The sequence below is a fragment of the Microtus oregoni genome, unplaced genomic scaffold (genome assembly GCF_018167655.1).
Source record: "Microtus oregoni isolate MIOR12 unplaced genomic scaffold, Mior012 000002F_ref0000024, whole genome shotgun sequence".
Classification (NCBI taxonomy): domain Eukaryota; kingdom Metazoa; phylum Chordata; class Mammalia; order Rodentia; family Cricetidae; genus Microtus; species Microtus oregoni.
Window position 1 is genome coordinate 45,815,778 of NW_024543061.1, and position 15,176 is coordinate 45,830,953.

The 15,176-nt window shown below is 34.4% G+C and overlaps 1 protein-coding gene across 6 annotated transcripts in view; it reads left to right on the forward strand.

Moving 5' to 3' along the window:
• Positions 1-15,176, forward strand: part of Cntn6 (contactin 6) — a 355,535-nt gene that overhangs the window by 257,245 nt on the left and 83,114 nt on the right. For 4 of the 6 annotated variants that reach the window (XM_041634298.1, XM_041634331.1, XM_041634309.1 and 1 more), the window contains 3 exons: positions 7,845-8,029; positions 12,899-13,035; positions 14,696-14,825. In XM_041634298.1, the coding sequence (XP_041490232.1) occupies positions 7,845-8,029; positions 12,899-13,035; positions 14,696-14,825 (452 nt within the window). Of the gene's footprint in view, positions 1-7,831; positions 8,030-12,898; positions 13,036-14,695; positions 14,826-15,176 lie in introns of all 6 variants that reach the window. The other 2 variants (XM_041634320.1, XM_041634348.1) reach the window with 2 other exon arrangements.

The window sequence follows — 15,176 nt, forward strand, 5'->3', positions numbered from 1 at the left end:
GGGAAACCTAGTGTTAGTCCCTTCAGAATATCAAAGCAAATACCAGTCTAGGTGGGTCATAAACTCTAGAAATGTATTTCTCCAATTTCTAAGAGATGGTATGCCCAATATCAATACAGATGGATGATTCTATGTCCAGTGAAGACCCATTCATTGTTTCTTAGATGGTCATTCAAACTGCTGTCTTGCACAGTGCAAGACCATTAATCGCATTAGTGAGGGCTCAATCCTCATGGTTAAATCATCTCTCAAATTCTTCACTCCCTCAACCATGATCTTAGGTAATGGAAAATTACTATATATATACACACATATATATGTACACACACACACACACACACACACATATACACTTTTCCAAAGCAAACCCTGAAGAATAAATAGAATCATGACAATATTTAAACCACTCAGCAAACCCTTATCCCTTTTTTAAAAAGTGAGTGACATTGCTCTCTATGGAAATCAGAAAAATTATCTATATTATGTCCCAAAAGGACAGTCTTACATTCCAATCTCTTTGTATGAATATTTCAAGTTGGGAAAATGAAAGCAGCAAGCTGAATAACTTTAAAATTTAACAAAGGCCTTCTTCAGTGATTTTGCCATACTGCTTCACTATCTGAAAATGGTCACTGACAGGATCTTCTAAAATTAGATTTAAGTTAAGAATAATCCCAAACACAAGCATCTTAGGAAACTGGTTGTCTGTACCAGTCTCTAGTTGAAGTATTGGGATGGCATGGATTTACGTTGTGGATAATTAAGTTTAAGAAAACCTTGAGAAATATAAGCTTTTTCAAATGGCTCTAGTAATGAAAATTCTATTTATGGGCTAAAAGTATTGAATGAAAGCATAGTTCCTACTAGCATGTGGAAAGCTTTAATTTAACTTGCAATTCAGGTTAAAGTAGGCCAGATGGTTAACAAATGCATTCTCTATCTTTGGATAAAATTAATAGGATGCTTTCTCTGGAAAAGTATAACTATGTGAGGGAATGGAATAGAAAGACCTCATTTCTGGTACTGCTTATTTAAGAAGCACAAACAGAGAGTGAAGGAAAGGGAAGAAGAAAGAAAGGCTTTGCTTTTATATCTGTGGCATTTTAGAACTGCGAGAACTTACATTATAGGCAAATGGTTTATAAAATAGAAATGTAGCGAGAAAAGGCATTAAGAATACTCATTGTGAAACACAAGGTGGAAAAATCCCTCATCTAGGATGCAGGGGAATATCAGAAGATAATATAGCTTCTAGTTGCCTTTCTTTATTATTAAGATTTTCATCATAGATTGAATTCTTCAAGAAAGCATGTAAAGAAGTGGGGACGGGTGCAGATAAATGGGAAATGTTTTCATAAATTACAATTCATGTAGATAGAGTGGTAAGTAGCAACATGAATAGCTTGACTCCTTATAATTCCAGTCTAATATTAATCTCCATTATGAGGAGCATTCAAAGTTTCCTGTAGCTCCAAGGTATTTGCAGAAAGATTAAATGTTAAGTTTTACACTTTTATCGGTAGTGAAATGTTTCAGCACATAAAGGCACCTGCTGCCAAGCCTCATGACCTGAGTTCAATCCCCAGGATTCATACATGGTAAGAGATCATACTCCTTCAATCTATATGGTCTTTCTTCCACACAATTGTGATGGCATACACCCCAACATACACCCTTGTACATAAAATAAAATGTAAAAATGTAATAAAAAGTTTTTAAAACTCTACTTTGGTTAGAATAAGTGAGCTGCAGTGCATAAGGCAAGACTAGTGTCATCAACAGAATCAAACCAGGTAGAATCTAAAGGAAGAATGAACCTACAGGAGAACAGAAGAGTCAGCTGTGCTTGTAATTGAAAGGGTGGCAACTAAAAAGGATTAGAGGGTGGATCACAGTTAATTAGCCTCTCCTGGAACTTCAAGTCAAGGAAAATTGGCAGATAATAATTTAGTAGAAATTATCTGTCTAAACGTGAGTACCATTCTGAACAGGTAATTAGCATTGTTAGATGCTTCCAGCTGAGAATTTAACTCACATGACATATGGAAGCCACCTGTCACAGTTTCTGGTACATAGTAATTACTCAATTAATGATTATTATTAATCTTTACTTTTAATGCCCAGCTCTTAAACACAGTGTTTCTTTTCTTTGATGAATACTATTGAATTTTTTTTCTACCTACAACAATGGACTCTTGATACTGAAACAAACTTTTTAAAAAAGTATCTTCAAATTAAAGTATGCCTTCACCTAAATCTCTGCACTTGGCAGCAAGGCATGAACATGACCAAGTAGGATCAGGGTTATTGTTTGTTCATTAAGTGGAGAAAGGCAGGAAATGTACTTTGAGGGATGTACATAGAAGGCTGTAATGATTTCAATTATGGTGTGAAAGTCTGAAATCAGTTAATGGAGTATTTATAAATTATTGAGTTTCAAATGCATCATCACATAAAGCCTTAAACAAAGAGAAGAAGCACACACACATACACACACACACACACACACAAACACACACACACACACACACACACACACACACACACACCTACACACACATACGGGAGACAGAGATGCCTAATGGAAATTGTTACTTTTGACATGGCAAAGCTAATATTCAGTTATTTAATTGGATATTGATACTCAAATATAAGGCTTAACATGTATTATAAGGTGTATTTAAAGCATATGACTTTTGTGATCTTCGCAATAAGACTATATACTACATATAATTATTAATTGTCATTCTGTAAATAAATAAATAAATGATTCAGAAAAATCCAGTGCTTTTCAATATGCCATAAAATATAGCTAAATGTTGAATTTACATTCCACTCACATCACATAAATAACAAACAACTGTATTACAATCATTATTATTTGAACAGGGTGGTGTATTATAGAAAAATAACTTACAGTAAATTTTAAATATCACTATTTATGGTTCTGGTTTTGATGTTCACTATCTATTTTAAAAGCTATAAAACCCAAAATAGTTTATATAGGGTCATGAAACAATTGCAGGATAAAATGTAAACATCAGGAGAATATTTTTTCAATAATTAGCATTTTGTATTTGTTCTCTGATTCTATATCAAATAATATCAATGCTGTCCAGGAGGACCATAATATCTGAAAGAATCAAGACATTTATTTAGCAGCCAGAAAATATTCTTGCTACTTCTCCAACTACTTTATTAAAATGAAAGTTTTTGGTGGTTTTGTTGTCATGATGATTGTAAAATATTAGAATATAAAGTGTATACAAAGAATTTATAATATTGTATATTTCAAACATGCTGATAAAACTAACATATAGTTGGGTGGTGGTGTCACACGCCTTTAACCCCAATTCTCAAGAGGCAGAGGAAAGTGGATCTTTGGGAGTTCAAGGCCAGCCTAGTCTACAAGAACTAGTTCCAGGAAAGCTAGGACTGTTACACAGAAATTTTCTGCCTTAAAAAACAAGCTAACAAACAATCAAGCAAACAAAAGAACTAACCTACGTCTCATTTGAACTCAGGTTTTAGAGCCTATTTAATCTGGTGCTCTTTATTGGCAGTCATAAGAAAATGCCCCAAATGGGTCAAAGACAAGAGGAAGATGCATTAACAAAGTAAATTGATCAAAGAGAATGTGGATTTTATGTTCTTTAGTGAGACTTGTGGATTTGTTTGTTTACTTGGATCATTTGTATGTTGTTCTAGAAATGTGTGAAGAATTTAGAAATTTTTCTTCTTGTTAGTTTTGATTTTCACAGATGATTTGTCCATTTTCTTGTGGAATGTTGACTAAAATCTTAAAATTTCATCTCCTTGGATTGAAACTTGGAGTTTAACACTTGTTGGAAGCAATGTCCTCTTCTATAGTTCCCCCAAAATCAATGTCGGCATAAAGGGAGGTATCTTTTATTGTTTTGCCCTAGTTCTCACCAACCTATGATGGGAATATATAAACAGTATTCTCCATCCTAAATTTACACATTGAAATGCCAATTCAATTCAGACCAAATAAAGAAAGGAGTTTTTTTTTTTGTTTGTTTGTTTTTTTTTTTAATTTAAGTTACTAGACGTTGAAAGAGGGACCTCCTACTTGCTAGAAAAGTATGTAACCACTGAGTTTCATATATAGTCCTGTTTTTTTTTTTTTTTTTTTTTTTTTAGACAAGGCCTAATCAAAATTTTCAGACTGTCTTTCAACTCAAATTGTACCTCAAGTAGGCCTTAAACTCCTGGTCCACCTGCTGCAGCCTCGTTAGCAGCACAGATAGTTGCCATGTGACATTATTAGGACCAAGTTTCTTAAAGAAAATAAAACTGGTGACAAAAACCTAAGATTCTCTGGAGATATGGAATCCATGACTCTGTTTGTTTTATCTTGAGAACTGAAAGTTTTAAAATCAGAATGTCATCTAATCCAGCTGTGGTAACATACACATGGGAAGCACAAGCAAGCAGATCTCTGTGTTCAAATAACAAGTTTCAGGGCAGCCAGAAAAAAACCCTAACCCAAAAACATGAAACAATACTAACAAAAAAACGCAGACCAGACTATTAAGTCTTAAAACGTTTTCTATTACTAAATGTCTGGAGAGGTGGTTATTTTCCAAAATACAACTGAAATAAGAAAAATAAAAGCTTTTGTTCTTTCCTTTTTAACCAGAAAATGATCCCATCTCTGTCCATACTCATTTTTTTTCAACACTTCTTGCTTTTGCCTCTTGGTTTGGTGTGATTTTGATCCTGTAGGACAGCAAGTTCTTAAAATACATTTCTCAATGCATGGCTTTGCACAAGGGTTCTACTGATTGCTTTTTATGTCACTGCTGTTTAATTTTACAGACTTCCATTTCTGTGCAAATGTAACGTCTATATTAGAACCACCATTCTGAGAAACACATAAGGATTCCTTGCAGTTGGTATTTCAACCGAAGCAGCACATGATTAGAATGTACAGAGATTCTAATTATCTGTTCTTCTAGGAGGTCTAGTTTAAAGGATGGTTTTCTGAAAGGGACTGTGAGAAGACTTCTTAGGAAGTAGCTTTAAGAATAGGAGGAACTGAGGCAGAGAAAATCAAGGTAAAAGAGCAGATTCAATTCAGAAGGAAGTCAAGTTGCAAAATCTGCTTCATTTAACTAAATGAGGTCTGGAGAGAATGGAATCACACCCAGTGTTGTCCTATAGCCAAAGACATGGCAGTATTGTATATTAATATCTCTTCTTAGGGATATGGATGTTTCTACATTCCTTCAGCTTGCCATGCAGCTATAGTTTTCTAAAGCAGTTTGGCAGCAGTTGACAAGAAAGTGCTATAACTGTTGGTGACAAGATACATGGGGATCTGTGGGGCATGATAGCAGAAGGAGTAGGCGTGGAGAACTGACAGACACCTGATGCTTTCTTGCTACACTTCACCTGATAGAAATCTGCATCTGTACAATTACTTCTTTTCTACCATTAAAGAACACTTATTCAGTGAAAATCCAGGTAGTCCCCGAGTTCTTTGTCCATAGGAAACTCAGTTAGCACTAGTTCAGCTTGCTATGTTTGACACCACATAGTAGGAACACTGAAAATAGAGATACACTTTTTGAAATCATAGACAATTAGGTTTCAATGTGTGGTTATCGCAATACAAGTGTTTCCTTGAAATTAGGAATAGAATCAGTAGCGGAGATAAATAAACCCCTACTTCTAACTGTTAGGTATAAAGGGTTGTCAATAAAATAATATATTTATATTGAAATTATATACAGTATCTAGCAAAGGCTTTATTTCTAGTAAAGTTTAGCCATTTGATATATTATAATGATTATGTTTTCTGTCATTTACCATGTATTTAAACATTTAGTAATTTGAAAATTTGATGTATATCTTCACAACAAATGTAAAGCAAAAGTTAAAACTATGAGAAAATATTCAAAATTTGATCCTTTCATCTGAATGACTTAGGCTATAAGCTTCTTTTGGATAGTTTTGTGAGTTTCTGTCATACACTTCAGATTTTGAATTCTGAACATATAATAAAGAACATTGAACACATACACATCTCAAATTCTCTACTGATAATTTGATAAACTAATTTTCAGAGAAAAATTATACCACAGAATAATCAGCATGGAAGAGTCATGGAATTATTAGTAGTATATTAGTATATTAATACTGAGAAACATAAATGGCATTTGTTTCACAACCATCCAAAGACAACATTCCTGTGTTTACACAGACAACATTTGTATATTTGCAGATTGAAATGTTTCAGACATAGGGACTATTTTTCCATCTAAATACATTTATTTCCTTACAGAACTTTATTTTCTTGTGTTAGGACCTCGAGAAAATGAGTGATAAGAAAACCAGTAACCTAGGTTAATTGTTGTCTGGAATATGCCAATTTATTAAAATGTCAACCTTAAGTTGTGGCAAATGGCAGGCATTTCAAAAAAAAAAACCCTAAGTATGGGATATTTTTTGCTGAATAAATTTAAATTATAACAGGAAACTATACATTACTTTTGAGAAAAAGCAATAACTCAAGCATTGATTTGGAACATGTTTTCTGATCATTGTGTGAAAACCCACAGGTTTAGCCTGTACTTGTCATTGACATATGAAGCAGGACAATCATACTGTTCAGCCAGAAAGAATTCCTAAGGTTTCCCCAGGGTAGTGGCTGTCTCCAAAGCTTCTGTAAAGCTATCACTCATTTTCTCCACTTATTTGCTGCTCAGACTCTATAGATCTTTATCTGTCAGCTATGCTGCTGCTGATTGGATGCCTCTCCAACATCACTCTTGGTGATTTAAAGAACCCTCACATCTTCCACGAGGCTGATAAATGTACTTTGCCAAAGGACTTACTAATATCATTGTCAGTATCAATTTGAAATACTAGAGTAGACATATCTAAGTCATCTGAAAAATCTATGTGGGAATATACCACAGCTTAACGATAGTGAAGAGGAGAAGCTTATATAAATACCCTGGAGTTTCATTTCGCAAATGATGAGTGTTAGTAAACCTTTTCTTCATGTGACTTCTTATGCCTGTGTTGCCTCCTCTAACAGGGATTTAAACTCAATTGTTATGTGAAACATTTTCATATCATTTTTTATTTTAAAAATAACCATAACAGACTATACTATTAAATTCCTATAGGTAGAAATCTCTATAAATATTTTCTATTAAGACACAGAGAAAATGTGAATCCATTTTTATTTTATTGCTAATTAATAGTATACAAGTTACAAAAAAGAGGAAATGAAGATTGGGTTTCAAATTTCTACAGGCTTTTATTTATGTTACTTCATATCCTTAACAATCAAACTCGCCTACCATGCATATTTTGTTTTAAAAGTCTATTAGCTATAGAAGGACCTATGATTTTTATATTATAATCTCTAAATATGTGTAGAATCTACTTTAGTCTTGTTAAATCCTCAAATGACCAACACATTTCCATTGATCAAATTGTGTTACTATCTCTGCATCCTATTTCTTTTGTCTCAGTTATTACAATTTGCAAATGAATTTATTTTTACACTCTGATTATAATATGTTCCTCTATTAAACTAAAAATAATACAAGGACAGAAGGCATGTATAGTCTAACAGTAATATGTTTCCCAAGGATAGCACAATGCCGTGTAAATGGCAGGTGATTAAGTAGATCTTAAATAGATGGCTGAAGGAATGAGTGGTGAATGACTGTGTGATCTGAAAACTAATCACACCTTAATAGACTGAATTGCCTTACTTGAGAGTGATTTTCAAGGCTTCTCTTATTTTATCCTGATGTCACATTGACAACCATTGTCTATTCTAATAAAGTGTAACTGTTTAGTCCAGTCCCTGATATTAGTTGGAGGAGGTTGGATGGAAGCCCGATGCCAGGGAAAGTCAAGTACAGCAAATCCCAAGCTATCCTTGAAATCCCCAAGTTTCAACAAGAGGATGAAGGCTTCTATGAATGCATCGCAGGTAACCTTCGCGGAAGAAACCTTGCGAAAGGTCAACTCATTTTTTATGGTGAGTAAATAGAATTGCAAAATGTGTGAATTTTTACTGCGCTTCAGAGCAAATAGGAGACATCATTAATATATTGTGGACATATATTATGGGAAAAATTGGAAAGGCACATTTCCAGTTGAGTGATAAGTTCTGTGATTGACAGGTGCGGTAATTGTTTGTAAAAATTGGTATCTTATTGGAGAAAGTGCTTGTGGCACAAATATTAGGACCTGAATTCAAATCTCCATCCACCATATAAAAAGATGGACATGGGATTACATGCATTCAATTCCCTGTGTGGGAAGACTAATCAATAGTCTATCTGAGGAGATTTTCCTAGTTTAGCCAACCAATGAGCTTCAACTTCAGAGAAAATTACTGCATCAAAAATAAGGTTGATGATGATACCCACTCAACATCCATCTCTGCACTCCATATATGAATGTATGACATGCACAAGCATAAACATATGCACATATGCATATATAACCCACATAGAGCCACACAATAAGATAAATTTCAACACAGTCTATGCATAACATTGTTTATTAGAGTTGACTGAAGAATGTCAGCAATTTCATGTTAACGACTTTAAAGCTTGTCACACAAGGTTTTCATGACTAAAATATACTTCTCATAGAATATTCAGTAGTAGCCTATGGCAATCTTAATTAATATTCTCAATAGGATTTACAAGCAAAGGAAAAAATGAATAGAAAAATAGACTGAATGGCAGAATACATTTTATTCCTTATACGTTTTCAGTATTTGTCTGCCCATCTGAAGATAACAGAAAAATCAGTTCATTGCCTCAATGAAAATCAGCTTTGCCCTAGTTTCTAAAATATCATTTGAGCTAAAGATACTTTGTGATATAATAAATGCATATATTATCCAAATATTATTTTTTCATCTTGTTTCATACAGACCAAAATAAGAACGTCTTTGAATTTTTCTATTTTTGTTATTTTATATGGATTTTTTTCCGTGCACCACATTTATGCCTGTTGCCTAAGACACCAAAAGAAAGTGTTGAATTCCTCACTGTCAAATAAGTGGTGAGACTCAAACATGAATCTTCTGGAAGACTAGCCAGTACTTCTAATTGCTGAGTCATCTTCTCAGAACCACTAAACCTATAAAATATATCAAAGAATTATCAAACTATTTGTTGATTCTAAGATATAAAACTCTCAGAAACTGTATTGTTCAATGATAGTTATTGAAATAATATTTGAATATTCTGAAAAGTTTATTGTAATTATCCCATAGTTTTAATAACTGGATATACTGTGAGGAAAACATAGGTGCCTTTGGATTTATTATTTTCCATTTTATTTAGGAGTTCCTATTTTAACCTGAAGTGAAAGTTGTTTCTTATAAATAGAATAATTTTCTTTGTTATTGGCCGGGCGGTGGTGGCGCACGCCTTTAATCCCAGCACTCGGGAGGCAGAGGCACGCGGATCTCTGTGAGTTCGAGACCAGCCTGGTCTACAAGAGCTAGTTCCAGGACAGGCTCCAAAACCACAGAGAAACCCTGTCTCTAAAAACCAAAAAAAAAAAAAAATTTTTCTTTGTTATTATTGTTCTACAATTTTATTGATGCTTGCCAAGAAAATTAATTTGATTTTCAAGTAGAATTTGATTCTTAAGGACATTTTTGTCAGGAGGTGTCTTTGGCAATGTATTAGTAAAGAAACAATTGAGGGTTTTACCACACCAAAAAAAAAAAACTAAAGGCTTCAGCTCAATTTTGATAAAAATATTTCATATTGTTTATATAACAGAAAAGGCTACAGCTAAGTGATCAATCAGAATAAAATTATCTGTAGACTAAATTAACAACAAACTATACTTTATCTATGTATGATATTCAACTTCAAGGTCTCATCTAAACCTGGACTCTTTATACTTGACTATAGTTTTTAACATAATGATCCCAGTCCAGCTCACTAGTCAACTGTTCTATGATTACTACCATTCCTTTTGGAAGAAAAATAAACAACTGATGGGTTAAATAATTACTATGCATTAGAGCCACATATTAATTTATATGTCAAAATATGAAGATATGTCAACTCATGTTAGAACTGAATAATACTTGAAAATCAAGAAGGAGTTTCCAGCTAGGCGATGGTGGTGCACACCTTTAATCCCAGCCCTTGGAAGGCAGAGACAGGTGGATCTCTGTGAGTTTGAGCGTAGCTTTATCTACAGAGCAAGTTCCAGGACAGGCTCCAAAGCTACACAGAGAACCCCTGTCTCAAAAAAAAAAAAAAACAATAAAAAGAAAGAAAAGAAGGAAGAGGGAGGGAGGAAGGGAGGGAGGGAGGGAGGAAGGAAGGGAGAAGAAAGAAAAAAATTCCATTTTATTATACTGATGAGCTTAAGCTACAAATCGAAAGAGCAACATTGTATATCCTTCTACATTCTCTATTTTAACCTCTGAAATTTGCCTTTAAGGTATTACTATAATTACAGTGATTATAATATATTTTAAAAAGTTACTTGATGTTATATAGCTAGCAGTGGGAAAGAATTATCTGAAACTCAAGCTTGTATGGTAAACCCAAGTTATTAAATGATTTTTCCCTATATTTCTTATATAGACAGACATTTAAGACCTTTCTCATTAAAATGATAAGAGTCAATGAATATGTAGATTAAATAAGTGTACATGTCTTAATGTTGCAATTTTACAGTAATCAATATGTATGCACCCATATGCTATGTAAGGTGTTGTATTTTGAAACTTGAGAAAAAAAATTAGATTTAAGAGAATGTACTGCTGTTGCAGAGACCTGATATCAATTCCCAGAACATATTTCAGGCAGGTAGCAAGAGGCAATCTGTAACTCCAGCTCCATGTGGATCTGACACCTCTGACTTCTGTACATTCTCCTACACAGACAGACACACACACACACATCATATAAATATACTTATACTATATTTTTCATATAATTTAAAGTGATAATGATAAATCTTTTAAATTTAGATCTTAAACTTTACAAGCTATGGATTTGTAGACAAAAATGCAGTTTTCCTTAGGCCAAACATCTATTCCCATATATTTTCATAAATATTTACAAATTATATTAGCACAGAGAAAGAAGTTTCAGTTTTTGTCAGTGCATTGGGTTGTTAGAAGCCTTGCTGTGATTTGTTTCTCAGGGCTTCAAGAGATATGTTCTAAAATTGGAAATAGATCTGATTTCCACAGGAGATAATCATAGACTGAGTTTTACCACCCAGGGATACCATGACTTCTTCTATTTGGTGACCAGATCCCTGCAGAGCCTTAATGGAGGCATGCATCACAGTAGAGAAGCCTGGAATCAGATACACGGCTTTTGTGGTATATAACATTTTAACTCCACATAGCCCCATTCTTTCCTCTGCTTGCTGCAGGGGGTGCAGCATCGCATGTTATAGGGCTGAACGAGTCTGGTAGTGAAGGCATGCTAAACACCTCATTTCATCATCATGCTTTTCTATTTTATTTTATTTTATTTTATTTTGCTTCTTCAACAGTCAGCTCAGTACTATTGAAAGCATAAACAGGATGCATAGTAGTTTATCCTTAGATGATTGTAGCCAGGAACCAAGGAATACTTGTTTCCGTGCCTCCCTTTGATTTCCCTAGGTAGACAGTTCAGGAAGATATATTAGAAGTGTGTTTAAAATAAAACAGCCCTTGTTTTTGGCTTAGTGAATAACTCCTCTTTCATTGGCTTTGTTTCTGTGCAAGCTGAAGAATCTTAGCCTCAGACTTCTCCATTGTAGGAACACTCACTGAAAGGTAGTGCTTTCCTTTGTTCAGTGATTATAATTTGGCTCCTGAATTTTTAAAATGACATCTTGAAAAGGTTACCTGATATCTCAGCAAAATTCTTGAGACATTGAACCTGTGGAAGCCAGAGACAAAGGCAGTGGTGAGCTCTTGATATGGCTTCTGGGAACCTACACTAAATTAATTGCAGAAGTGTCAAACATCTAGCTAGACTTACCCAGAGATTTCAAGGAAAGGCGGGATTTCTGTCTTTCATAAGGATACAAGGACAGAACTAAAGGAGATACGAGATGAACAACTGTGTACAGGGTTCGAGTACTGTAATGGAAAGACTATATATGCTAATACATTTAATTTGTACCCAGCTGTCTGCCTGAATGACAGTAAGGCATCTTTTCTTTTATATTTGATATACTAGTTGCTTTTTGCTTACTCCTGTGCATAAATTGTTTAGATCAGAAAATGAATTTTATCAAACTCCATGTGTGGATTTAAAGTTAAGTATTTTACTTTAGTAAGTTGTAGTACAACTCCCAAAGTCTACATTCCTTCTTAAGAACCCAAAGGATATTGGGTTATCTTTAAAAAAGTGGAGGCTCACATTTATGTTTTGTTAAGATTTTGGGGTGAATTATTTCTGGTTTACATACATTTTCTTTTTGTTAGCTTTGAACTCATATATTTATCAAGAAATTGCCTTCAAAGTGTTTAAATGTAGTCATCACTTCTCAATTGACTATGCACCATGATTTAGCACGGCAATATTCTTTAGCTGTCTTCTGAATTTTGACCTTTACTCAGAATTTGCAAGTTGTTGCACAGGTGCAGCAAAATGACAGGCAGCAACCTTTAGTTTGAGCCAATATGGGGTGATAATTGTGACCATTGCCCCGCTAGACTCGTGCATTCCTCCCCTCCCCTCCAGTCCACTCCCCTCCCCTCCCCGCTTATCCTCTCCCAATTCTTACATACTGTAATGGCAGTTCACCTGAACCCTGTTAGTCTCCAGATCACTAAGAACTTGGAACATACTGTATTCTTACTTGAGTTGCCAAAAAGATATTCTTGATTCTGTTTACTTTTTTTTAACAGCCCCTCCAGAATGGGAACAGAAAATCCAAAATACATACCTTTCTATCTATGACAGCTTGTTTTGGGAATGCAAAGCTACTGGAAAGCCAAATCCTTGGTACACATGGCTAAAGAACGGTGAACGCCTCAATCCAGAGGTAAGTAGCTATATGTTAGAAATTCATTCCATTATAGCACATTTTGTTAGAATAACAGTCATTCCCAGTAGCAGCTCATGTCTTTGTAGTATTCAGTGAACTCCAGAGCATGAAGCTTACATTTATGTAATCCTTAAACAAACCCAGAGCAAGTAAAGGGTGCTGGGATTGAACACTTGGACATACTAGCAGTTAGTGATGAGTTCACATCTAGATGACATTAGGACATGCTCAGGAAGCATTAATTGGAATCTGTGGGATAATAATAAAGGAGAAGAAAAGAAACAGAAAGAAGGGAGCATGAAGTTGGAAGAGGATATTTGGGATGGATATGGGGGAGTTACAGTGGGGGAACTGTGGGAGGTATTATCAGGAAACATTTTAGAAAACATGAAATCTCAAGAAATAAATAAAATATTCTAAACAATAAGAAACTAAAAAGAGTGTATCACCATCAAAGCTTACAATTGATGAGCTGCCCTGTGTGTTAGGTCTTCTACCCTGAAGTTTTCTGTGCATTGCTTTGTCAAGATAATGTGAGAGAGATAGATAATGATCATTCCTTCAAATATACGAAGAACTGTATTTAGAGAGGGTGAGACACTTGTCTGAAGTTGTAAAGCAGCTACAGAAGTTAAAATTAGCTTTCAGAACAGTACCTGTGGATACCAATCAGACAAGGAACACAGTGAAATGAAACAGTTTTCCAAGGTTACTGAACAGTAAGTAGAAGATGTAGTCTGCTAAACTTTGTCTAGTAGGAGGACTCAGACTCTGAGTTGATACACACTCTCCTACTTCTAGAAACTGTGATGGCTATCCTTACTCCAAAAGAAAAGATCTGAGGCTTTGTACACATTTTAAATATAAACATATTTTCTCTTATGGTATCTATCCCATGAGAGTACTTTTCCCTTATCAAATTCTCCAGATAATCGTGTTAATATATTTTATTTGTACATGGATCCATAACCAGAGTCATAAAGAATATATTGTTTGGAAGCTGAAAACAATGTTGTGTGTGTGTGTGTGTGTGTGTGTGTTTGTTTAGTGGAACATTCCTACAGGATGCCTTTAGAATAAATTCTCTTTTTGTTTTTCTCTAACCCACTTATATTATCCTTAGAGAATGGTAGTGGATTCATTGAAATGTTTAGTTTAGGTTATATATTTGCTATCAACTATTAACTTTGTTTACTAAAATATTATTTCAGTACCCTAAACAGTTCCTTGTAGCAGATGTTTGATGCTGAAGCAGGAGGTCTTTAAAGGAAGTTACAGAAAGGAAGGCTGTGGCTTCTCTAACTTAGAACTTGAGCAACATATTGTAACATCATCACATTTCCAGAGTGGTGGAACTTTCTAAATCATTTTGAATATCACAGAAGAGACAGTTTCGTATATTCCATTGAGAGGCTGCCAATCTACACAGAAATGATGTAACATAGATTATTCCAGTGCCCCAAAAATTAATCCACAAATATTATGCTTTGTACTTTTTTATCTTTAGAAAGTTACTCAGGATCTTGAAGTGAAAGTTCTCAAATTAGGCAAAAATGTTTTCCATTAATATATTTTGTGCAAGAGAATGCTTTACATTAACAATGAAACATCTTTTATATTAAAGCAAAACACCTTTTGATGACTCTTCCTTTATTAGGAGAGAATTCAGATTGAAAATGGAACTCTTATCATCACTATGCTGAATGTGTCAGACTCCGGGATCTACCAATGTGCTGCAGAAAACAAATACCAGACAATTTATGCAAATGCAGAATTGAGAGTTTTAGGTGAGCCATTTATTTATATCCAAGAAATTTGAAACTAAACCTTACATGCTGCTTTTTATATGTCATCTGAACCTGATTCTTTTCCAGTGAACTAGAAATTATTATCTCTAAAAACAATGAGAAATATCTCAATTAGCCTTTTTTATTTAAAATTAGTTTATTCATTTTACATGCCACCCACAGTTCTCCCTTGCTGCCCTCTTCAACTTCCCCTTCCTCCCAACCCACCACCATTCACTCCTCAGAAAGGGAAAGGCCTCCCATAGGGAGTAAACAAATTCTGGCAGGACCAATCCCCTCTCCCCTTGATCAAGGCTGGGCAAGAAAGACAACAGAAAAAAAAAAAATTGG